Source organism: Salmo salar, chromosome ssa16 (assembly GCF_905237065.1).
Source record: "Salmo salar chromosome ssa16, Ssal_v3.1, whole genome shotgun sequence".
Classification (NCBI taxonomy): Eukaryota; Metazoa; Chordata; class Actinopteri; order Salmoniformes; family Salmonidae; genus Salmo; species Salmo salar.
The window spans coordinates 51,289,955-51,315,577 of NC_059457.1; the positions used below are offsets into that span (position 1 = coordinate 51,289,955).

At 41.8% G+C, this 25,623-nt stretch overlaps 1 protein-coding gene across 1 annotated transcript; it reads right to left on the reverse strand.

The window, feature by feature from the left end:
* Positions 1 to 515: 515 nt before the first annotated feature.
* On the reverse strand, positions 516 to 16,863 carry LOC106574125 (protein ANKUB1). The gene is made up of 5 exons (XM_045697399.1): positions 16,575 to 16,863; positions 14,273 to 14,416; positions 5,831 to 6,041; positions 5,429 to 5,543; positions 516 to 4,174 (listed from the first exon to the last, which is right to left on the reverse strand). The coding sequence occupies exons 1-5, from the start codon at positions 16,662 to 16,664 to the stop codon at positions 3,232 to 3,234; spliced, it is 1,503 nt and encodes a 500-aa protein (XP_045553355.1). The 5' UTR covers positions 16,665 to 16,863; the 3' UTR covers positions 516 to 3,231.
* Between the last annotated feature and the right edge of the window lie 8,760 nt (positions 16,864 to 25,623).

Consider the following 25,623-nt stretch of genomic DNA (forward strand, 5'->3'; position numbering starts at 1 on the left):
AGAAGCTGTTCAGCAGTCTTATGGCTTGGGGGTAGAAGCTGTTCAGCAGTCTTATGGCTAGGGGGTAGAAGCTGTTCAGCAGTCTTATGGCTTGGGGGTAGAAGCTGTTCAGCAGTCTTATGGCTTGGGGGTAGAAGCTGTTCAGCAGTCTTATGACTTGGGGGTAGAAGCTGTTCAGCAGTCTTATGACTTGGGGGTAGAAGCTGTTCAGCAGTCTTATGGCTAGGGGGTAGAAGCTGTTCAGCAGTCTTATGGCTAGGGGGTAGAAGCTGTTCAGCAGTCTTATGACTTGGAGGTAGAAGCTGTAAGGAGCCTTTTGTCCCAGACTTGGTGCTCCCATATCGCTTGCCATGTGGTAGCAGAGTGAACAGTCTATGACCTGGGTGGTTGGAGCCTTTTGCCAATCATTTACCTATCGCTTACTTGATTTTTATTTTATTTGATGTCATATTGTAAAAGTATGTATCTGTTCTGCTGAAAATATGATTTTGAAAACAATGAATGTCTACAAGTGCTTCATAAAACCAGATATATTTATTTTTGTATTTTCAAAAGACAGCAAATAGCCAATCAAATATCAACAAGTGAAATTAAAATACAGATTTCATTTTCAGTGAATAATTGTCTTGTCCAGTGAGCAACTCAATGACAACGATTGAATGACATCATTAGATCACCTCCAAGAAGCATCTTCAACGTTCACCTGACAATACACTGGATGAGACGCATACACTAACCAAGTGTTTCTTACCTGTCAAGAAGTTTGAGATCAGAAGCTTCTTCAATACCCCAGAAATGAAAAAGCTTTGAGACAAAGACAATCAACTGACAAGACAATGGACATACACTAAGCGGTATGTTCTACTTGCCCCACTGAGTTAAAGCAAAGTTATCATTTATGCATGGGGTCAACGATCCACTCATAGCTCTCACAGCTATCTGACAGTTCTCAGAATACTATGGATGAAGTGTGTGATATTGGATTCTGTGTCCTTCCCACTCCAAGTGATTGGGAGTCCCATAGTGTGCCGCATAGTTGGCCCAGCGTCATCCGGGTTTGGCCGTCATTGTAAATAAGAATTTGTTCTTAACTGACTTGTCTAGTGAAATAAAGGTTAAATAAAAATAAACTATTTCAGTTGTCTGCTATGTTGCTGTGTAAATCCACATACTGCAGGGGAATGGGCTACCCTTTAGCCTATGATGACACATGCTGTCTAACACATTGTTAGAGTAGTTGTCAGTTTTGTAACGTAAATAAACATGAAATGTATGCATTCACTACTGTAAGTCGCTCTGGATAAGAGCGTCTGCTAAATGACTAAAATGTAAATGTAAACAGGGTTTTTTCAAATACTCTGAAATACAGTATGTATTTTTGTATTATTTTCCCCATAATGCCATTATTTCATGTCTTTTGTGGTATTTATTTCCCTTATGTAACAGATGTATTATTTTGACACTGCACAGACTCATTTATATGAGCAATTATGATTCACATCTTAATGAAATAGTTGTAATGCAGCAGTGTTCATACTGTGTATTTTACATTGATTTCAACCACTATAGGTCTTCATCAGCAAGTGGGGATTTCTATGGACAAAAACTAGTGTTAAGTGGGGGGGTTTGGAGCCTCAATTAGACCCATGTCAAACACTTACAATCACATACAGTACAATCACAAACAGTACAATCACATACAGTACAATCACATTCAGTACAATCACATTCAGTACAATCACATTCAGTACAATCACATTCAGTACAATCACATTCAGTACAATCACAAACAGTCACATTCAACTGAATGACTCTAGAATAAAGACAAACAAGAATAATAATTCCATTCACATTTGGCTACTACAAATAGCCAGTGAAATATGAAACGTTTTTGTTACTTGAGAATACGGATGACTGAGAATCCACTGCCTGCCGTTATAAACCTTCTACACACAAATCAAACACAGTACTGACTATATCTATAAGTATCTTTATATATCTATAAGCCTCATCAAAAGGAACTAAATTCTTCGTCGTCCGCATTGTTTCAGGCATCATCTGTTCCCAAGTCTCATCTTGTTCACTGTATTTTCCTCCCTTGTTGGTGACAATACAGGTACTTTGTGAGGTACCAGTTAGTGTTGTTGATCTCTGGGTTGTGTTCATGAGGGCACACAATGGAAAACATTTTTTTAATGTTTTGCCGAAGAGAAAACTTAAATAAGAGTTCCTTTTTGAACAAGTCCAGGTTGTCCCTCCTTGTTACAGTATGTTTAATCTGCCTAATGAGCAGGATCCTGGTGTCTACCCAATGTGCTGAGCACTCCTCCTGGCCAGAGTCCGCGCTACATTCAGCTGCTGCAGCCATGGGCTCTGTGTGAAGGCACTGTTAGAGAGTCAATCAACCAGAACAAGGTTAGGAGGCCAAATCTGTGGTCTAACATTGTGAAATACTGTATATGTCATGGCCTCAATACATTAATGAAGCTCCCTTTCTTACATCCTTTCCTCTCCCCATACTGAAACAACTTGTTAGAGTAAACCAATAAGGCTGACACTCTATATACCTTCTAAGCATGATAGTTGGCTCATGATTTGTTTTAGGACTTGTTAGGGTAAACCAATAACAGCTTCTAACCCCAAGCCATAAGACTGCTGAACAATTAATCAAATGGCCACCGGACTAGTTAAAAATGTTTTATTATTTGTTACTTTAGTTTATTTGGTAAATATTCTCTTAACTCTTCTTGAACTGCACTGTTGGTTAAGGGCTTGTAAGTAAGCATTTCACGGAAAGGTCTACACTTGTTGTATTCAGCGCAAGTGACAAATACATTTTGAGTTGATTTGACTCTATATACCTTCTTAGCATGATGGTTGGCTCATGATTTGTTTTGACTAAAATCTATTCAGGGAGGATAAGGGTATATCATAGGCAGTGATGAAGTGGTAAAAACATTGACTGGGAAATGCTGATTGCCGTTCAGGATTAAAGAAGTAACGCTCCCTATACTTTCAATGCATCTTCCACAAAAGGTGGGTAAACGCTTGCGCAAAATAAAATAAAAAGTGTGTAAACAGCTTTTACATGTGTTTTCCCCCCCACCACTGATTATAGGAGGCATCTTCTGACAGTATTCACACCTTTCATAAGAAACCTCCAGAGAAATATTCATATTAAAACCGTAGCGTTGAAATAACACTGTAATTTCACTTGTAAATCACTGTCATTTAAAGTTGGACTAACCTGGCCAAGGCCAAACAGTATATGGCGTTTTGTCTGGGTGTGCGGTTGCAGTGGAGAGAAAAGGACTCCAGTGAGGTGGTGAGGATCTGGGCGGAGTTTGGCGAGGCAGAGGCAAACACAGGTCTGAGATTGGTGTCTCTGGAAATGGGCGGGAGCGAGACTCTGCTCCTCCATTGGTTGCTGTTCTGATCCCCACTCTCATCCTCCTCACATCCCTTCCCGCCACATCCCCTCTTCTCTCTTCCATCCCTCGTGGCGACAGGGGGTAGCTTCGGTAGTTGAAGAGGTGCATCCAGGGATGCCAGGGCGCGGAGCGTGCAGGATACATGAGACGGGCAGTTGATGGGGGTCAAAGGTTGAGAGGCTTTGGACGCCACCCTGATACTCGCCTTGGCCTCACTCCTCCTGGGCTTGGAGGACATCTTGGGGAGGGTGAAGCCGTCCACCAGGACCGTGTCGCCCACCCTGGTCCTGAACGGAGCCCTGTTGAGGCCCATGCAGTGCCTGGATGCTGCCCTCCTCTGCCCCAGCCTCACCCAGCGCTTTATCTGGACGTATGTCCGCATGGGCAGAGCCATACCTGGGAGGACCACCACAGAGCACAGCTTGGTGGCCAGGTGACACACACACTCTCTGTGGCCGTGCTGGAGGGCGATCCTCAGGGGGTCACGACCCTGGGGATCCCGACAGGCAAGGGTCAGAACGCTGCTGGCGATAAAGAGTTTGAGGATGGTGAGCTGGCCGCGCTCGATGGAGGCGACGGCGGGACACTTGGCGGCGTCGGGGTGGGCCATCTGGTGGCACCACTCACGGTAAGGGTGGACCCCCACCGGCTCAATGGCACGTACCCCCCTCTCCAGCAGCCAGTCGGCCAGGTCCAGGTGGCCCAGAGAAGCAGCGATGTAGAGTGCCACCCGGAGCTGGAACCTGGAATAATACAGAAACAATGTATTTATTACACGTTTCAAGTTTTTTTTGTAAAGTTCACAAGATACAGCAGGTTATAAAACAGTACAGTTAAATGCTTACTTGCAAGCTCTTTCCCACAATGCAGTATTAAATATCAGGGTATGAGAAAAAATGTATAAAGGAAAAAAACACGAGAATATAAGCTATATACAGGGTCAGTACCATTATTGTAAGCTATATACCGGGTCAGTACCATTATTGTAAGCTATATACCGGGTCAGTACCATTATTGTAAGCTATATACAGGGTCAGTACCATAATTGTAAGCTATATACCGGGTCAGTACCATTATTGTAAGCTATATACCGGGTCAGTACCATAATTGTAAGCTATATACAGGGTCAGTACCATTATTGTAAGCTATATACCGGGTCAGTAACATTATTGTAAGCTATATACCGGGTCAGTACCATTATTGTAAGCTATATACCGGGTCAGTACCATAATTGTAAGCTATATACAGGGTCAGTACCATTATTGTAAGCTATATACCGGGTCAGTACCATTATTGTAAGCTATATACCGGGTCAGTACCATTATTGTAAGCTATATACAGGGTCAGTACCATCATTGTAAGCTATATACCGGGTCAGTACCATAATTGTAAGCTATATACCGGGTCAGTACCATTATTGTAAGCTATATACCGGGTCAGTACCATTATTGTAAGCTATATACAGGGTCAGTACCATCATTGTAAGCTATATACCGGGTCAGTACCATAATTGTAAGCTATATACAGGGTCAGTACCATCATTGTAAGCTATATACCGGGTCAGTACCATAATTGTAAGCTATATACCGGGTCAGTACCATTATTGTAAGCTATATACCGGGTCAGTACCATCATTGTAAGCTATATACAGGGTCAGTACCATTATTGTAAGCTATATACCGGGTCAGTACCATTATTGTAAGCTATATACCGGGTCAGTACCATCATTGTAAGCTATATACAGGGTCAGTACCATTATTGTAAGCTATATACAGGGTCAGTACCATTATTGTAAGCTATATACCGGGTCAGTACCATTATTGTAAGCTATATACAGGGTCAGTACCATTATTGTAAGCTATATACAGGGTCAGTACCATTATTGTAAGCTATATACAGGGTCAGTACCATCACTGTTGATAATAATACAAGTAGCTGAGGGGAATGGAATTGTACTAGTCTATCATACAGTTCAGTGTGTAGATGTGTATTCTGACCTCATCACAGGTCTCTCCCTAGACAGGTATCGTTGGACGGTCAGTCTGTGTCCCAGGAAGCAGCCTCTGATAAACTCCGCCCACCCATCCCAGGTGTCCAACCGTAGAGTAGCCCCTGGGAGACAGAGACATATGCAGGGTTGTCCTCCTGGTTGCCATGAACCAAGAATGTGTTCCATACAGTCCATTTGTCTCTATGTTACATCCATAAAGGTGTTGAGACTTTTTTTTTTGCATTGCAATGCTGGAACTTCACTGGACCTCCACAGTAATGTGGAAACATTTCAGTATAAAGGACCCCCCCCCACCCACCCACCCACCCACACACACACACACACACACACACACACACACACACACACAGCAGAGGACCATTGCCCTACTGCACAAGGAAGGCCATACCCACGTCAACGGCGTAGTCGTGGAGCCGGTTGCAGTTGTAGAGTTGCAGGCCGGTGGGAGAGCTCAGTCTGAAGGAGCTGACGGGAAGCCCACACTGCTGGGACACCAGGGTCATGAGCCTGGCCACAGACGTACTCAGGAGAAACACCGTGCCCAAGACTGAGAGGGTCTCCCCCGTCACGGCACTGAACACACGCACCACCGGCTCCTGCTGAAGTATAAGACCAATGGACATACAGTATATTCACTTGTTTTACATAAATACCTATGTTGTGTTTATACAGCGAGTAAACAAAACATTATGAACACCTGCTCTTTCCATGACAGACTGACGAGGTGAATCCAGGTGAAAGCTATGATCCCTTAATGACGTCACTTGTTAAATCCACTTCAATCAGTGTAGATGAAGGGGAGGAGACAGGTTAAAGAAGGATTTTTAAACCTTGAGACAATTGAGACATGAATTGTGTATATGTGCCATTCAGAGGGTGAATGGTCAAGACAAAATATTTAAGTGCCTTTGAACAGGGTATGGTAGTAGGTGCCAGGTGCACCGGTTTGTGTCAAGAACTGCAATGTTGCTGGGTTTTTTACACTCAACAGTTTCCTGTGTGTATCAAGAATGGTCCACCACCCAAAGGACATCCAGCCAACTTACATTTACATTTAAGTCATTTAGCAGACGCTCTTATCCAGAGCGACTTACAAATTGGTGCATTCACCTTATAATATCCAGTGGAACAACCACTTTACAACTAACTTGACACAACTGTTGGAAGCATTGGAGTCAACATGGGCCAGCATGCCTGTGGAATGCTTTCAACATCTTGTAGAGTCCATGCCCCAACGAATTGAGGGCAAAAGGCGGGGTGCAACTCAATATTAGGAAAGTGTTTCTAATGTTTGGTACACTCAGTATATATAAGTTAGAAGTCATAATTACAGGGGTAAGATGAAGTGGCTCCTTTGCACTGATCTAAGGTCTGGTTTGTGTTTTTACTGCTAATGGTAAAGGTTAGGATTTGGTGAGAGTAAGCAGATCCTAGATCTGTGCCAAAGGGCAATTTCTATCCAGAGACAAATCAAAGGTCCATTCTATTTAAACTTGTGATCTACCACCATCTCGTGGCTCAAACTTGTAACAACATTTTGTAATTCATGTACTGCAGTGAGTTTTGTTCTATCATATTGAACACTAATCTGGGTGCAGATTAAATTGAACACTAATCTGGGTGCAGATTAAATTGTTAACAGAAATCTAATATGTATTTCAATGAACCCAAAGGGTATATGGCCTCTTCTTCTACTACTATACGGCCTGCTGTACTCTGCTGTGCTCTACTGTGCTGTACACCACTGGGTATACAGACTCTTCTGCTACTGTTAGCGAACACCAGACAGGTCGAGGCGATTACATGGGGAAAAGGTTTATGACTGTAAGGGTGTTTGGTACAAAGGCAACACTACATTGGGCCACATTTCAGCTCTATCCCAGGTCAACCATACAATACTATATATTTCCACTCTAGTCAACCAGCAAGAGGGAGAGACAGACAGAAGGTCTGGCTTTGACTCTGTCAATGATGGGATGTGTAAGTAAGGAGCAAGGAACAGAACTAAACATGATTCTGATGGTTAAACTTGTACTTTGATACATAACCACTCTCCTCTGTTAGCAAATCTTCCACAAATCTTTGTGTAACAGAGTGAGTTCTGTCCCTGTCCGGCTCTGGACATGTTCCCAGGAACCTCTGTACAACAACACTTCACACTCACGAAGCAGTGTTCTTACTAACCAATCACTCTACCATAACCATGGTCTTTGTTGAGCAAGGGCAACATTACTTTAAGTCTCAAGCAGGGTGACCTCACCATACTATATATCACCACACTATATATCACCATACTAGTGGCTTGCAAAATTATTCTTCCCCCCTACACCCCCCCCCCCCTTTTTTTTCTATTTTCTTGCCTTACAACCTGGAATTAAAATGGATTTTGGGGGGGTTTGTATCATTTGATTTACACAACATGCCTACCACTTTGAAGATGCAAAATATTTTTTATTGTGAAACAAACAAGAAATAAGACAAAAAAACTGAAAACTTGAGCATGCATAACTATTCACCCCCCCAAAGTCAATACTTTGTAGAGCCACCTTTTGCAGCAATTCCAGCTGCAAGTCTCTTGGGGTATGTCTCTATAAGCTTGGCACATCTAGCAAATGGGATTTTTTTCCCATTCTTCAAGGCAAAACTGCTCTAGCCCCTTCAAGTTGGATGGGTTCCGCTGGTGTACAGCAATCTTTAAGTCATACCACAGATTCTCAATTGGATGGAAGTCTGGGCTTTGACTAGTCCATTCCAAGATATCTAAATGTTTCCCCTTAAGCCACTTGAGTGTTGCTTTAGTAGCATGCTTAGGGTCATTGTCCTGCTGGAAGGTGAACCTCAGTCCCAGTCTCAAATCTCTGGAAGACAAACAGGCTTACCTCAAGAATTTCCCTGTATTTAGCGCCATCCATCATTCCTTCAATTCTGACCAGTTTCCCAGTCCCTGCTGATGAAAAACATCTCCACAGCATGACGCTGCCACCACCATGTTTCACTGTGGGGATGGTGTTCTTGGGGTGATGAGAGGTGTTGGGTTTGCGACAGACATAGTGTTTTCCTTGATGGCAAAAATGCTCAATTTTAGTCTCACCTGACCAGAGTACCTTCTTCCATATGTTTGGGGAGTCTCCCACATGCCTTTTGGCGAACACCAAACATGTTTGCTTTTTTTTTTCTGGCCACTCTTCCGTAGAGCCCAGCTCTGTGGAGTGTACGGCTGAAAGTGGTCCTATGGACAGATACTCCAATCTCCGCTGTGGAGCTTTGCAGCTCCTTCAGGGTTATCTTTGGTCTCTTTGTTGACTCTCTGATTAATGCCCGCTTTGCATGGTCCGTGAGTTTTGGTGGGCGGCCCTCTCTTGGCAGGTTTGTTGTGGTGCCATATTCTTTCAATTTTTTAATAATGGGTTTATTGGTGCTCCATGGGATGTTCAAAGTTTCAGATATATTTATAACCCAACCCTGATCTGTACTTCTCCACAAAGTTGTCCCTGACCTGTTTGGAGAGCTCCTTGGTCTTCATTGTGCCACTTGCTTGGTGATGCCCCTTGCTTAGTGGTGTTGCAGACTCTGGGGCCTTTCAGAACAGGTGTATTTATACTGAGATCATGTGACAGATCATGTGACACTTAAATAAAGTCCACCTGTGTGCAATCTAACTAATTATGTGACTTCTGAAGGTAATTGGTTGCACCAGATCTTATTTTGGGGCTTCATGGCAAAGGGGGTGAATACATATGCACGCACCACTTTTCTGTTTTTTATTTAGTCAACTTTTTTGAAACAAGTTATTTTGTTCATTTCACTTCACCAATTTGGACAATTTTGTGTATGTCCATTACATGAAATCCAAATAAAAATCCTTTTAATTACAGATTGTAATGCAACAAAATAGGAAAAACGCCAAGCGGGTGAATACTTTTGCAAGGCACTGTATATACCACCATACTATATCACCATACTATATATCACCATACTATATATCACCATATTAAACTCAGCAAAAAAAAGAAACGTCCTCTCACTGTCAACTGCGTTTATTTTCAGCAAGCTTAACATGTGTAAATATTTGTATGAACATAACAAGATTCAACAACTGAGGCATAAACTGAACAAGTTCCACATACATGTGACTAACAGAAATTGAATAATGTGTCCCTTAAAAAGGGGGGGGGGGGGGTCAAAATCAAAAGTAACAGCCAGTATCTGGTGTGGCCACCAGCTGCATTAAGTACTGCAGTGCATCTCCTCCTCATGGACTGCACCAGATTTGCCAGTTCTTGCTGTGAGATGTTACCCCACTCTTCAACCAAGGCACATGCAAGTTCCCAGACATTTCTGGGGGTAATGGCCCTAGCCCTCACCCTCTGATCGAACAGGTCCCAGACGTGCTCAATGGGATTGAGATCCGGGCTCTTCGCTGGCCATGGCAGAACACTGACATTCCTGTCTTGCAGGAAATCATGCACAGAATGAGCAGTATGGCTGGTGGCATTGTCATGCTGGAGGGTCATGTCAGGATGAGCCTGCAGGAAGGGTACCACATGAGGGAGGAGGATGTCTTCCCTGTAATGCATAGCGTTGAGATTGCCTGCAATGACAACAAGCTCAGTCTGATGATGCTGTGACACACTGCCCCAGACCATGATGGACCCTCCACCTCCAAATCGATCCCGCTCCAGAGTACAGGCCACGGTGTAACGCTCATTCCTTCAACAATAAACGCAAATCCGACCATCACCCCTGGTGAGACAAAACCGCGACTCGTCAGAGAAGAGCATTTTTTGCCAGGCCTGTCTGGTCCAGTGACGGTGGGTTTGTGCCTATAGGCGACATTGTTGCCAGTGATGTCTGGTGAGGACCTGCCTTACAACAGGCCTACAAGCCCTCAGTCCAACCTCTCTCAGCCTATTGCAGGCTGATGAGCACTGATGGAGGGATTGTGCGTTCCTGGTGTAACTCGGACAGTTGTTGTTGCAATCCTGTACCTGTCCCGCAGGTGTTACGTTCGGATGTACCAATCAGCTGTCCATCCTGTCTCCCTGTAGCGCTGTCTTAGGCATTGCAATTTATTGCCCTGGCCACATCTGCAGTCCTCATGTCTCCTTGCAGCATGCCCAAGGCACGTTCACGCAGATGAGCAGGGACCCTGGGCATCTTTCTTTTGTTGTTTTTCAGAGTCAGTAGAAAGGCCTCTTTAGCATCCTAAGTTTTCATAACTGTGACCTTAATTGCCTACCGTCTGTAAGCTGTTAGTGTCTTAACGACCATTCCACAGGTGCATGTTCATTAATTGTTTACGGTTCGTTGAAGAAGTATGGGAATCAGTGTTTAAACCCTTTAAAATGAAGATCTGTGAAGTTATTTAGATTTTCACAAATTATCTTTGAAAGACAGGGTCCTGAAAAAGGGACATTTCTTTTTTTTGCTAAGTTTATATATCACCATACTATATATCACCACACTATATATCACCACACTATATATCACCACACTATATATCACCACACTATATACCACCATACTATATACCACCATACTATATATCACCACACTATATATCACCACACTATATATCACCATACTATATATCACCATACTATATATCACCATACTATATATCACCATACTATATATCACCACACTATATATCACCACACTATATATCACCACACTATATATCACCACACTATATATCACCACACTATATATCACCACACTATATACCACCATACTATATATCACCACACTATATATCACCACACTATATATCACCACACTATATATCACCACACTATATAACACCATACTATATATCACCATACTATATATCACCATACTATATCACCTGTGGTATCCCAGGAGGTCTACCCCAGGGGATGGTAATAGAGGGGAGGTACGCGAGGCGATGTTGGCTCCCTCTGCTGGGAATACAGAGCTGGGCACCCCGACACAGACAGCTCTCAGTGGAGGTAATTAGAGGAAAGTGCCAACCAGCCGTGGAGGCCAAATAAAAGGAGCATGTTGGCACACCACGAGGGAGAACGGGAGAGACCGACACCAAGTGAAAGGAGAGAAGAAGGACCGAGCCACACCTCAGTGATTTTCTTTGTTAAGTTTATTTTCTGTCTTAGCAAAGTTGTTGTTGCAGACTAAAGCCTCCCACGCTCTGTGTCAATCGCTGCACGCTCAACCCAACACCCCACGGATTACCACACTATATATCACCACACTATATATCACCATACTATATATCACCATACTATATACCACCACACTATATATCACCACACTATATATCACCACACTATATATCACCACACTATACATCACCATACTATATATCACCACACTATATATCACCATACTATATACCACCACACTATATATCATCATACTATATATCACCACACTATATATCACCATACTATATATCACCACACTATATATCACCATACTATAAACCACCACACTATATCACCACACTATATATCACCACACTATATATCACCATACTATATATCACCACACTATATATCACCACACTATATTACCACACTATATTACCACACTATATATCACCATACTATATATCACCACACTATATATCACCACACTATATTACCACACTATATTACCACACTATATACCACCATACTATATATCACCACACTATATATATCACCATACTATATATCATCATACTATATATCACCATACTATATATCACCACACTATATATCACCACACTACATATAACCATACTATATATCACCACACTATATATCATCACGCTATATATCACCATACTATATATCACCACACTATATATAACCACACTATATATCATCATACTATATCACTATACTATATATCACCACACTATATATCACCATACTATATACCACCACACTATATATCACCACACTATATCATCACACTATATATCACCATACTATATATCACCACACTATATATCACCACACTATATATCATTATACTATATATATCCATACTACATATCACCACACTATATATCATTATACTATATATCACCATACTATATATCACCACACTATATATCACCATACTATATATCACCATACTATATATCACCACACTATATATCATTATACTATATATCACCATACTATATATCACCACACTATATATCATTATACTATATATCACCATACTATATATCACCACACTATATATCACCACACTATATATCACCTCACTATATTTCACCACACTATATATCACCACACTATATATCACCACACTATATTTCACCATACAATTTATCACCATACTATATACCACCACACTATATATCACCACACTATATATCACCATACTATATATCACCATACTATATATCACCACACTATATATCATCACACTATATATCACCACACTATATATCACCATTCTATATACCACCACACTATATCACCACACTATATCACCATACTATATATCACCATACTATATATCACCCCACTATATATCACCATACTATATATCACCACACTATATATCACCATACTATATATCACCATACTATATATCACCACACTATATCACCATAATATATATAACCACACTATATATCACCATACTATATATCACCATACTATATATCACCCCACTATATATCACCATACTATATATCACCATACTATATATCACCACATTATATATCACCATACTATATATCACACCACTATATATCACACCACTATATATCACCATACTATATATCACACCACTATATATCACCACACTATATATCACCACACTATATATCACACCACTATATATCACCACACTATATATCACCACACTATATATCACCATACTATATATCACCACACTATATATCACCACACTATATATCACACCACTATATATCACCATACTATATATCACCACACTATATCACCATACTATATATCACCATACTATATATCACCCCACTATATATCACCATACTATATATCACCACACTATATATCACCATACTATATATCACCATACTATATATCACCACACTATATCACCATAATATATATAACCACACTATATATCACCATACTATATATCACCATACTATATATCACCCCACTATATATCACCATACTATATATCACCATACTATATATCACCACACTATATATCACCATACTATATATCACACCACTATATATCACACCACTATATATCACCATACTATATATCACACCACTATATATCACCACACTATATATCACCACACTATATATCACCACACTATATATCACACCACTATATATCACCACAGTATATATCACCACACTATATATCACCACACTATATATCACCATACTATATATCACCACACTATATATCACCACACTATATATCACACCACTATATATCACCACACTATATATCACCACACTATATATCACACCACTATATATCACCTCACTATATATCACCACACTATATATCTCCATACTATATCACCACTCTATATAACACCACACTATATATCACCATACTATATATCTCCACACTATATATCACCATACTATATATCACCACACTATATACCACCATACTATATATCATCACACTATATATCACCAATACTATATATCCCCACACTATATATCACCATACTATATATCACCATACTATATATCACCACACTATATATCACCACACTATATCTGAAACACTTTATGTAAATGATAATATGAAGCTGTTTCAAGCAATAGCCAGCACACTCTTATATGCATTTTCAAGCACGGGTAGAAAAAACTAGGTGTCCGGCTGGTACCTTTAGCAGGCAGCAGATGGCACTGCTAGGGGTGATGCCAACGTCTGTCAGGACCCAGTTGTCCAGAAGGATGGCACCAGCATAGCTCAGTTCCAGGAAGTGCCTCACCTGCTTGTCGTCTGACAGTTGCACGTGGAAGTAATCCTGCCAGAGGAAGAAGATTGGAAACACAGAGAGCCGTAATGGAGTGTCACATACATTCAGAGTGAGAGGGCTCAACACTGATGGAGCCGTGTTCCACCCAGACAGATGTCAATGGATGATTTACCATACAAAGAGAGACACAATTGTAAAAGTGTCCAATTAAGAAATAAGGCCCAAGGAGGTGTGGTATATGGCCAATATACCACAGCTAAGGGCTGTTCTTAGGCACAACGCAACGCAGAGGTATATTGGCCATATACCACAAACTCCCAAGGTCACTTATTTTTTTTACCCAATTTCATGGTATCCAATTGGTAGTTACAGTCTTGTCCCATCGCTACAACTCCCATATGGACTTGGGAGAGTCGAGGGCCAAGAGCCATGCATCCTCCGAAACACAACCCAGCCAAGCCACACTGCTTCATGACACAATGCCCGCTTAACCTTGAAGCCAGCCGTACCAATGTGTCAGAGGAAACACCGTACATCTGGCGACCATGTCAGTGTGCATTGCACCCGCCCGCCACAGGAGTCGCTAGTGCATGATGGGACAAGGACATCCCTGCCGGCCAAACCCTCCCCTAACCTAGATGACACTGGGCCAATTGTGCACCGCCCCATGGGTCTCCCGGTTGCGGCCGGCTGCGACAGAGACCAGAACCAGGATCTCTAGTGGCACAGCTAGTACTACGATGCAGTGCCTTAGACCACTGCGCCACTCGGGAAGCCCGAGGTGCCTTATTGCTATTATAACCTGGTTACCAATGTAATTAGAGCAGTAAAAATGTATGTTTTGTCATACCTGTGAAATACCACGGCTGTCAGCCAATCAGCATTCGGGGCTCGAACCAGCCAGTTTATAATAGTAAAATAGACAACAAAATCTACATAAACATTGTTGATTATCATCATTTCAATCCCATCACATAACCATGTCTCCTACTGTAAGTACTATCACCTCATCACATAACCATGTCTCCTACTGTAAGTACTATCACCTCATCACATAACCATGTCTCCTACGGTAAGAACTATCACCTCATCACATAACTATGTCTCCTACTGTAAGTATTATCACCTCATCACATAACCATGTCTCCTACTGTAAGTACTATCACCTCATCACATAACCATGTCTCCTACTGTAAGTACTATCACCTCATCACATAACCATGTCTCCTACTGTAAGTACTATCACCTCATCACATAACTATGTCTCCTACTGTAAGTACTATCACCTCATCACATAACCATGTCTCCTAATGTAAGTACTATCACCTCCTCACATAACCATGTCTCCTAATGTAAGTACTATCACCTCATCACATAACCATGTCTCCTACTGTAAGTACTATCACCTCATCACATAACCATATCTCCTACTGTAAGAACTATCACCTCATCACATAACCATGTCTCCTACTGTAAGTATTATCACCTCATCACATAACCATGTCTCCTACTGTAAGTACTATCACCTCATCACATAACCATGTCTCCTACTGTAAGTACTATCACCTCATCACATAACCATGTCTCCTACGGTAAGAACTATCACCTCATCACATAACCATGTCTCCTACTGTAAGTACTATCACCTCATCACATAACCATGTCTCCTAATGTAAGTACTATCACCTCATCACATAACCATGTCTCCTACTGTAAGTACTATCACCTCATCACATAACCATATCTCCTACTGTAAGAACTATCACCTCATCACATAACCATGTCTCCTACTGTAAGTATTATCACCTCATCACATAACCATGTCTCCTACTGTAAGTACTATCACCTCATCACATAACCATGTCTCCTACTGTAAGTACTATCACCTCATCACATAACCATGTCTCCTACGGTAAGAACTATCACCTCATCACATAACCATGTCTCCTACTGTAAGTACTATCACCTCATCACATAACCATGTCTCCTACTGTAAGTATTATCACCTCATCACATAACCATGTCTCCTACTGTAAGTACTACTCACATACTTTTCTTGAAACCAGCCAAATGAACAAATTGTTTCTTAGAATCATCTTCATTTCCCATAGCTGTTCAGTGTACAAACAGAGAGAGGGGAGTAACACTGCTATATTACCAGGTGACTACAGTACTTAACAAGGACCTCTTTTAGAGGTTTAATTACCTTTACCATCAGTTTTACGCTCCCCACGGTCTGGTCAGGAGAGACGTCAAAAGGCTCGCAGGAACCATCGAAGGCGATGAAGACCCTCATGGCAGGATGCCCCTCTGCCCCTCTCCACCGCTCTAACCACAGAGTGCAGTGTGTGTGGAGTGTTGAAGTTTGTATCTAGGGTTTGTCTGAAGAGACCATTCTGGGGAGGGCCAGGGAGAGAAGGGAGACAGGGTGGCATTTGGTGGGTCTAAGGAAGTGCCAGGGAGGGAAGGGAGACTGGGACGTTTGGTGGATCTAAGGAAGCCTCTCTGCAAGGGGGAAGAGGCGGGGGGGGGCGACATAGAGAAGGGTATGAGGGATGGTGTTGTGTTCACGAGAGAAAGTGACAACACACACAAACACACACACACGCACACACATAGAGAGAGAGAAGAACAAAAGACAAGTTATACCTTTGAAGGGCACACAGAAACATGTGTCTACTTGGCCACTGATAAGCACAAAGATAGTAAACATAAAACTATGGGTCATGTGGCAATGTGATAATACAGAAATAGTAAGTCCCAAATGATCCCTGGTCAAAAGTAGTGCCTTACATACGGAATAGGGTGTAAAGTACTTAAGAAAAAAGACTATAAAGTACAACTTAAGTAGTTTTTTGGGGTATCTGTACTTCACTTTACTATTTATGTTTTTGACAACTTTTACTTTTACTACACTACATTCCTAAAGAAAATTAAAGACTTTTTACTCCATACATTTTCCCTGACACCTAAAAGTACTCGTTGCATTTTGAATGCTTAGCAGAACAGGGAAATGGCCAAATTCACGTACTTAGCAAGAGAAAATCCCTGGTCATCCCTACTGCCTCTGATCTGGCAGACTCACTAAACACAAACGGTTCGATTGTGAATTAGTGTTGGTGTGCCCCTGGCTATGCGTACATTTAAAAAAAAACATGAAAAATGTGCCGTCTGGTTGGATTTATATTAGGAACTTTAAATGATTTAAACCTTTACTTTTGGTACTTAAGTATATTTAAAACCAAATACGTTTAGACTTTTACTCAAGTAGTATTTTACTGAGTGACTTTTACTTGAGTCATTTTCTTTTAAGGTATCTTGACAATTGGGTACTTTTTCCACCACTGCATATAGATACATTGTCTGGTGTTGCTGTTTGACTGAGATAAAACTGTTATCTCAGCATGTGTTGAGATCTAGATACTGTATGACTGTGTTTACACTTCAGAGCAGGTGACTACAGTCGGGCTATAAAACACATCATTCACATTATTCACTTCAGAGCAGGTGACTACAGTCGGGCTATAAAACACATCATTCAGATTATTCACATAAACACATTATTCACTCACACACACCCCATCCATAACAAAGTCGCACCTACTAGATATCTCCCTTCGTACAACCAGATCGCACCACAGTGCAACATTTATACACCAGCCTTGTGTGATGACTTCGATTACAGTTTCGTGCTATAAATGGATTAGTTGATAACGTCACGAAAACAATGCACACGCGACAGAGGTCATTGAGTTGTTATGATTCTGGATGGCCAGATATCTACCAACACTGACAAGAAACTGCCATGTGGGGAACAGTATGTGACTCGTTTCAGCTCGTTTCATCTTGTTTCAAAGACAAACTATGCCATCTTAAAGAGATCATTTATTCAGCATACAAATTAACGTGATTTTCCACCTACCTTGCCTATAGTTGACTTAAATAAGAAGGCAGTTTAAAAAAAAAAAAATGGTTCCTTTAGGCCCTTAACTCTTACATCTAGATGTTCCGCTAGCGGAACACCGCTCCAATATCCAATGATAGGGCGTGGCGCGAATTACAAACTCCTCGAAAATCTGAAAACTTCCATTTTTCAAACATATGACTATTTTACACCATTTTAAAGACAAGACTCTCCTTTATCTAACCACACTGTCCGATTTCAAAAAGGCTTTACAACGAATGCAAAACATTAGATTATGTCAGGAGAGTACCCAGCCAGAAATAATCAGACACCCATTTTTCAAACTAGCATATAATGTCACAAAAACCAAAACCACAGCTAAATGCAGCACTAACCTTTGATGATCTTCATCAGATGACAACCCTAGGACATTATGTTATACAATACATGCATGTTTTGTTCAATCAAGTTCATATTTATATCAAAAAACAGTTTTTTACATTAGCATGTGACGTTCAGAACTAGCATTCCCACCGAACACTTCCGGTGAATTTACTAAATTTCTCACGATAAACGTTCACAAAAAACATAACAATTATTTTAAGAATTATAGATACAGAACTCCTTTATGCAATCGCGGTGTCCGATTTTAAAATAGCTTTTCAGTGAAAGCACATTTTGCAATATTCTGAGTAGATAGCCCGGCCATCACAGGCTAGCTATTTTGACACCCACCAAGTTTGGTACTCACCAAACTCAGATTTACTATAAGAAAAATTGGATTACCTTTGCTGTTCTTCATCAGAATGCACTCCCAGGACTTCTACTTCAACAATAAATGTTGGTTTGGTTCCAAATAATCCATAGTTATATCCAAATAGCGGCGTTTTGTTTGTGCGTTCAAGACACTATCCGAAGGGTAACGAAGGGTGACGCGCCGGCGCGTATCGTGACAAAAAAATTCAAAATATTCCATTACCGTACTTCGAAGCATGTCACACGCTGTTTAAAATCAATTTTTATGCAATCTTTCTCGTAAAATAGCGATAATATTCCGACCGAGAGATGTCGTTTTCGTTCAAAGACTGAAAATGTAAAATGGACTCTTCACGTGCACGCACGCACCCGTCTCATTGTTCTCAGATCGACCACTATCCAAATGCGCTACTGTTTTTCAGCCAGGGACTGCAGAGTCATCATTCAACGTTCTGGCGCCTTCTGAGAGCCTATGGGAGCCTTAGAAAGTGTCACGTTACAGCAGAGATCCTCTGTTTTCGATAAAGAGAGTATAGAAGGCCAAGAAATGGTCAGAGAGGGCACTTCCTGTTTGGAATCTTCTCAGGTTTTGGCCTGCCATATGAGTTCTGTTATACTCACAGACACCATTCAAACAGTTTTAGAAACTTTAGGGTGTTTTCTATCCAAATCAAACAATTATATGCATATTCTAGTTTCTGGGCAGGAGTAATAAACAGATTAAATCGGGTACGTTTTTTATCCGGCCGTGAAAATACTGCCCCCTATCCATAACAGGTTAATAGTCATATTTTGTTACTGTTAGCATTCTCAGTAACTTAACAATAACCTGTAATTGTGCCTGTGTAATGGAACAGTGTTTTATTAGCATGTTGTTAAATAATACTTGGGTAATTGCATTTTCATTTGCATAGCAATGAGCTGAGCACTTTTGTAACTATTGTACACGAGAAATAGGGATTGTTCCTTATTCCACTTGTATAATAATTATAAATCCATTTCTGAAGTCCTATGTAACAACAATGTTGCTGTTGTCGTAATCACATGTAATAAATAAGATATTGTCGCGTACACCGGATAGGTGCAGTGAAATGTGTTGTTTTAGACGGGGCCCCTGGAGCAAATTAAGGTTAAGAGCCTGGAACAAGGACACATTTTTCACCTTGTCGGCTCGCGTATTCGAACCAGCGTCCTTTCAGTTACTGGCCCAACACTCTTAACTGCTAGGCTACCTGCCTCCCCCCTCTAACCACTAGGATACCTGCCTCCCCCCTCTAACCACTAGGCTACCTGCCTCCCCCCTCTAACCACTAGGCTACCTGCCTCCCCTCTCTAACCACTAGGCTACCTGCCTCCCCCCTCTAACCACTAGGCTACCTGCCTCCCCCCTCTAACCACTAGGCTACCTGCGGCCCCCCTCTAACCACTAGGCTACCTGCCTCCCCCCTCTAACCACTAGGCTACCTGCGGCCCCCCTCTAACCACTAGGCTACCTGCCTCCCCCTCTAACCACTAGGCTACCTGCCTCCCCCTCTAACCACTAGGCTACCTGCCTCCCTCCTCTAACCGCTAGGCTACCTGCCTCCCCCCTCTAACCACTAGGCTACCTGCCTCCCCCTCTAACCACTAGGCTACCTGCCTCCCCCCTCTAACCACTAGGCTACCTGCCTCCCCCCTCTAACCACTAGGCTACCTGCCTCCCCCCTCTAACCGCTAGGCTTCCTGCCTCCCCCTCTAACCGCTAGGCTACCTGCCTCCCTCCTCTAACCACTAGGCTACCTGCCTCCCCCTCCTAACCACTAGGCTACCTGCCTCCCCCCTCTAACCACTAGGCTACCTGCCTCCCCCCTCTAACCACTAGGCTACCTGCGGCCCATATGTATAAAAAACTTGATGTCAAGTCTGACTGTATTACATTACGTCTCACTCATTACGCAAATGTTTTTCTTAGTCATTTTGAAACTACACAAGTGTCTAATCTAATATTGAGATGAGTCCTTGTCCCTGACAAACTGTCGCTTATATCTAACTAAATGCCTGAAAGTGACAGTTTACTCAGCTCAACATTGTCAGATGTTTCAGGCCTAAAAATATGTCCTATCATTTTGGCGGTAATCGTCATCAAAAATGATTAACCACCATTTAAAGTGATTATCCACCGTTAAAAATGATGAATCACCATTTAAAGTGATTATCCACCGTTAAAAATGATGAATCACCATTTAAAGTGATTATCCACCGTTAAAAATGATAAATCACCATTTAAAGTCATTGGTTTACATTTGTCTTACTTTTTTTTTTTTTTTATCTTCAATTATTAAGTATTTAATTAATTCTACACTACATATTAAGATTCGTATCTGAAAGCCCTCAAAACCATACGCTAGCTGTTGTAGTTCTGGGATCTTCATCAAATAAAAATATTTCTGTTTTTAAATAACGTGCATATTCAAATAGCCTACTTTCAAATATTATTTGTGTTTTCTGAGCAGTATTCCAAATAGTTCAAATATGATCTGTTTTTCTGAAACCTGTTTTTGGATATCAAAAGGAAATAATTGCCTTTAGTTGATTCTCTACATTCAACTACCTCTAATATTTGAAAAGTTAGTATTTTCAAGTAAACTATAAAGATACAAATTTTCTGCACAGGTCTGCTGTACTTCCATTATGTAGGTTTAGCTTCCATGCACGTTGTTTTCTCAAATGAGCTTCTTTTAAGCATTTAGTTGGACGCAGCATCCTCTTATTCAGGTAAACTCTCTTTCTTGAGGTAACAATGAGTTAAAGAAGGCGATTGAGGATTTCATGGTGGTGGGAGGGACTGCTTTGCTCTATTTAGAGGTCATCTGGATGTGTTGTGTTTGGTTCCTATGGTAACATAGGCAGCAAATAGAACAATGATTAGAGATTCGGTTTTTTTGTTGTTCAGTTCACAAGATTCAATGGTGAACATGGGGAGAAAAGTAGAGCGAAATAATGAATGGTCTGTCTACAACTGGGCTCCAGTCTGGGTTTGCTTTCATGTTAGAACAGTGTGTCTGGTTCAATAGAGCTCAGTAAAACCACTAGACAAATAACTGTAAAAAAGAAAATATGAAAAAAGAGAAGACACTTTCAGAAAAAATGTACATCATTCAATGGTAGAACAATCCAAAGCCACTTTTCATGTAGTAAAAGTAATAACAAGTTTGGGGGACTCCAATAAGTCATTTTGTTCAGACCAAATGCAGATAATAAGTATACCAACATTGATCCTCTCCATGCCATTCAGAAAATCTGCAATGCAGTATGCTGCCAAACTGAAAGATGTGTTGCTGCCTAACTGAAAGATGTGTTGCTGCCAAACTGAAAGATGTGTTGCTGCCTTACTGAAAGATGTGTTGCTGCCTTACTGAAAGATGTGTTGCTGCCTAACTGAAAGATGTGTTGCTGCCAAACTGAAAGATGTGTTGCTGCCTAACTGAAAGATGTGTTGCTGCCTAACTGAAAGATGTGTTGCTGCCTGACTGAAAGATGTGTTGCTGCCGAACTGAAAGATGTGTTGCTGCCTTACTGAAAGATGTGTTGCTGCCTTACTGAAAGATGTGTTGCTGCCTAACTGAAAGATGTGTTGCTGCCAAACTGAAAGATGTGTTGCTGCCTTACTGAAAGATGTGTTGCTGCCTAACTGAAAGATGTGTTGCTGCCAAACTGAAAGATGTGTTGCTGCCTAACTGAAAGATGTGTTGCTGCCGAACTGAAAGATGTGTTGCTGCCTAACTGAAAGATGTGTTGCTGCCGAACTGAAAGATGTGTTTCTGCCTAACTGAAAGATGTGTTGCTGCCTAACTGAAAGATGTGTTGCTGCCTAACTGAAAGATGTGTTGCTGCCTATCTGAAAGATGTGTTGCTGGCAAACTGAAAGAAGTATTGTTGCCTAACTGAAAGATATACTGCTTGCCAAAGGAATTTCTATTACCGTCACATGATTGTTTGGTAGACTTTTACAATTGTGTTGTAAAGTTTTACAGAGGACTCAACTAATTTGCATGTGACCTTTTAAAATAACTATCTGTCTCCGAGTGCTGGGAGCTGTGCAGGATTTTATCACACAAAGGCAAAACAGTTGTCGCTCCTAGCTGTTGAATCAATAATGGTGGTTTTCACCCAAGACCTTTGAATGTAGGTGGGGGAATTGATCAATGGGAGGGTAGTCATATCCTCAAAAGAATGTAGGTCAGCAACCAGCTACTTATGCCATCAATAATAGTCCCACACCAGTGGCGGTCGGTGACATTTAAGATGTGGGAGGACAATTATTTATATTATGAGCATGGCCTTATTTCTATTAGAGTATATCTATTACAGTATACAGTCTATTACAGTATACAGTATATCATTTATATTCCATTCACCCAGCTCAATGTAACAACGCTAAGTTTAGGCTAATACACAATGCTCTTATTTTCCTTATATCTCATCATGCAGTTGCTACAATCTAGCCTATGAATGAAAGTTTACAACGTAGGTGCATAGGTCGAGAGAATTTTGAGGAATCAAGGTGACAGACAGTGACAGATTCAATGCCGCCTTGCACACTCTTGCCTGCATCTAGCTGATATAGGTGCAAACGAGAGTTTCTACTGGACAAATTCAGGTATGTTTTTCCCCGTTTTGTTCCGTTTGCTTCCGTTTAAGAAATGTTTTTCAACAGAACTGGCGAAATGGATACACCCCTGATCACACGCAAACACAGTTCACTTTCGTAGCAGCCACATACAAACAGCATGATCATTTTGCTCATTATATAATTCCTTCTCGCATGTACACACTCTCCTCCTCTCACCTTTTCCCTTCGCTTGTGAACTTCAGTGTACAACACATCAGCTGTCTGTGACCAGGTGAACAAACCTTTCCAAGCCAAACCTTCATATTATAACCACTACACACAGGCTACATCGTTGTCGCCATATTAGCTAATGTCATAATCAACATACAGAAGATACTAGAACTAACGCATTAGGAAACCCACTACAATCATGCAGTACGGTGTATAGTCAGCAAGCAGTTTAGCAGTTACACCGGCGGTTGCAATAAATTAATACAACCAAAAGCTTAACTTCACTTGGAAGAGTTCCAGTGTTGGATAGCCATAGCCAGCTAACTAACATAGCATCCCTCTCTGTTTGAGCAGGGTGTTTGAGTAGGCTAAACTAGCTAGCTGCATTCGCAACAAAAAAATACAACGGATTATCTCTCTCTCTCCCTCTCTCTCTTGCTTCTCCTTCATTTTTAAAGAAATTAATTTGTTCAAAACTCTTAAACTAAGCCTCCTGAGTGGCGTAGCGGTTTAATGCACTGCATCGCAGTGCTTGAGGCGTCACTACAGGCCTGGGTTCGATCCCTGCAAACAGGAGACCCATAAGGTGGCGCACAATTGACCCAATGTCGTCTGGGTTAGGGGAGGGTTTGGCCGGCCGGATGTCCTTGTTTCATCGCGCTCTAGCAACTACTGTGGCGGGCTGGACGCAATGCACGCTGACACGGTCGCCAGGTGCACACCAATGTATCCTCTGACACATTGGTGTGGCTGGCTTCCGGGTTAAGTGGGCATTGTGTCAAGAAGCAGTGCGGCTTGGCTGGGTTGTGTTTTGGAGGATGCACGGCTCTCGATCTTTGCCTCTTCTGAGTCCGTACAGGAGTTGCAGCAATGAGACAACACTCGCTGGAGCGCGATGAGACAAGGACATCCGGCCAGCCCAAACCTCCCCTGAACCCGGACATCACTGGGCCAATTGTGTGGCACCACATGGTTCTCCCGGTCGCGACCGGCTGCGACAGAGCCTGGACTCTCACCCAGAATCTCTAGTGGCACAGCTAGTACTGCGATGCAGTGCCTTAGACCACTGAGACAGAGCCTGGACTCGCACCCAGAATCTATAGTGGCACAGCTAGCACTGTGATGCAGTGTCTTAGACCACTGGGCCACTTGGGAGCCTGCAGCGACTCTCTCCAGTCTGCAGCCTGCAGCGACGCTCCCCAGCCCGGAGTCTCCAGCGACGCTCCCCAGCCTAGAGTCTACGGAACAGGAGCTACGCCCAGAGCCACCTCCGTAGTGGGAGGATTGGGGGGGGGGTGTAGCACAGGGACCGTTGTTGATGGTGGCCACCCTCCCTTCCCTCCCTTTAAGTTTGGGGTTCTTTTTGTGGGTTTTTTGAGGTGCATTCGGGGTCTGCACCTTTGGAGGGGTACTGTCACGTCCTGACAAGTAAAAGGGGTTATTTGTTATTGTAGTTTGGTCAGGGCGTGGCAGAGGGTGTTTGTTTTGGGTGTTTTTGGTTTATGTTCTATATTTTCTATGTGTATATATAGTTTTCTATTTCTATGTTGGGTTTTTGGCAATGACCTCCAATTAGAGGCAGCTGGTTGTCGTTGTCTCTAATTGGAGGCCATATTTAGTTGGGTTAGTTTTCTCTTGTGTTTTGTGGTGGTTGTTTCCAGTATAGTCTGTGCACCTTACTGGACTGTTTTCGTCGTCAGTTTATTTTGTTTAAGTGTTTTCTTTAATAAAGAAAGAAGATGTGCACTTTACCCGCTGCGTTTTGGTCCAATC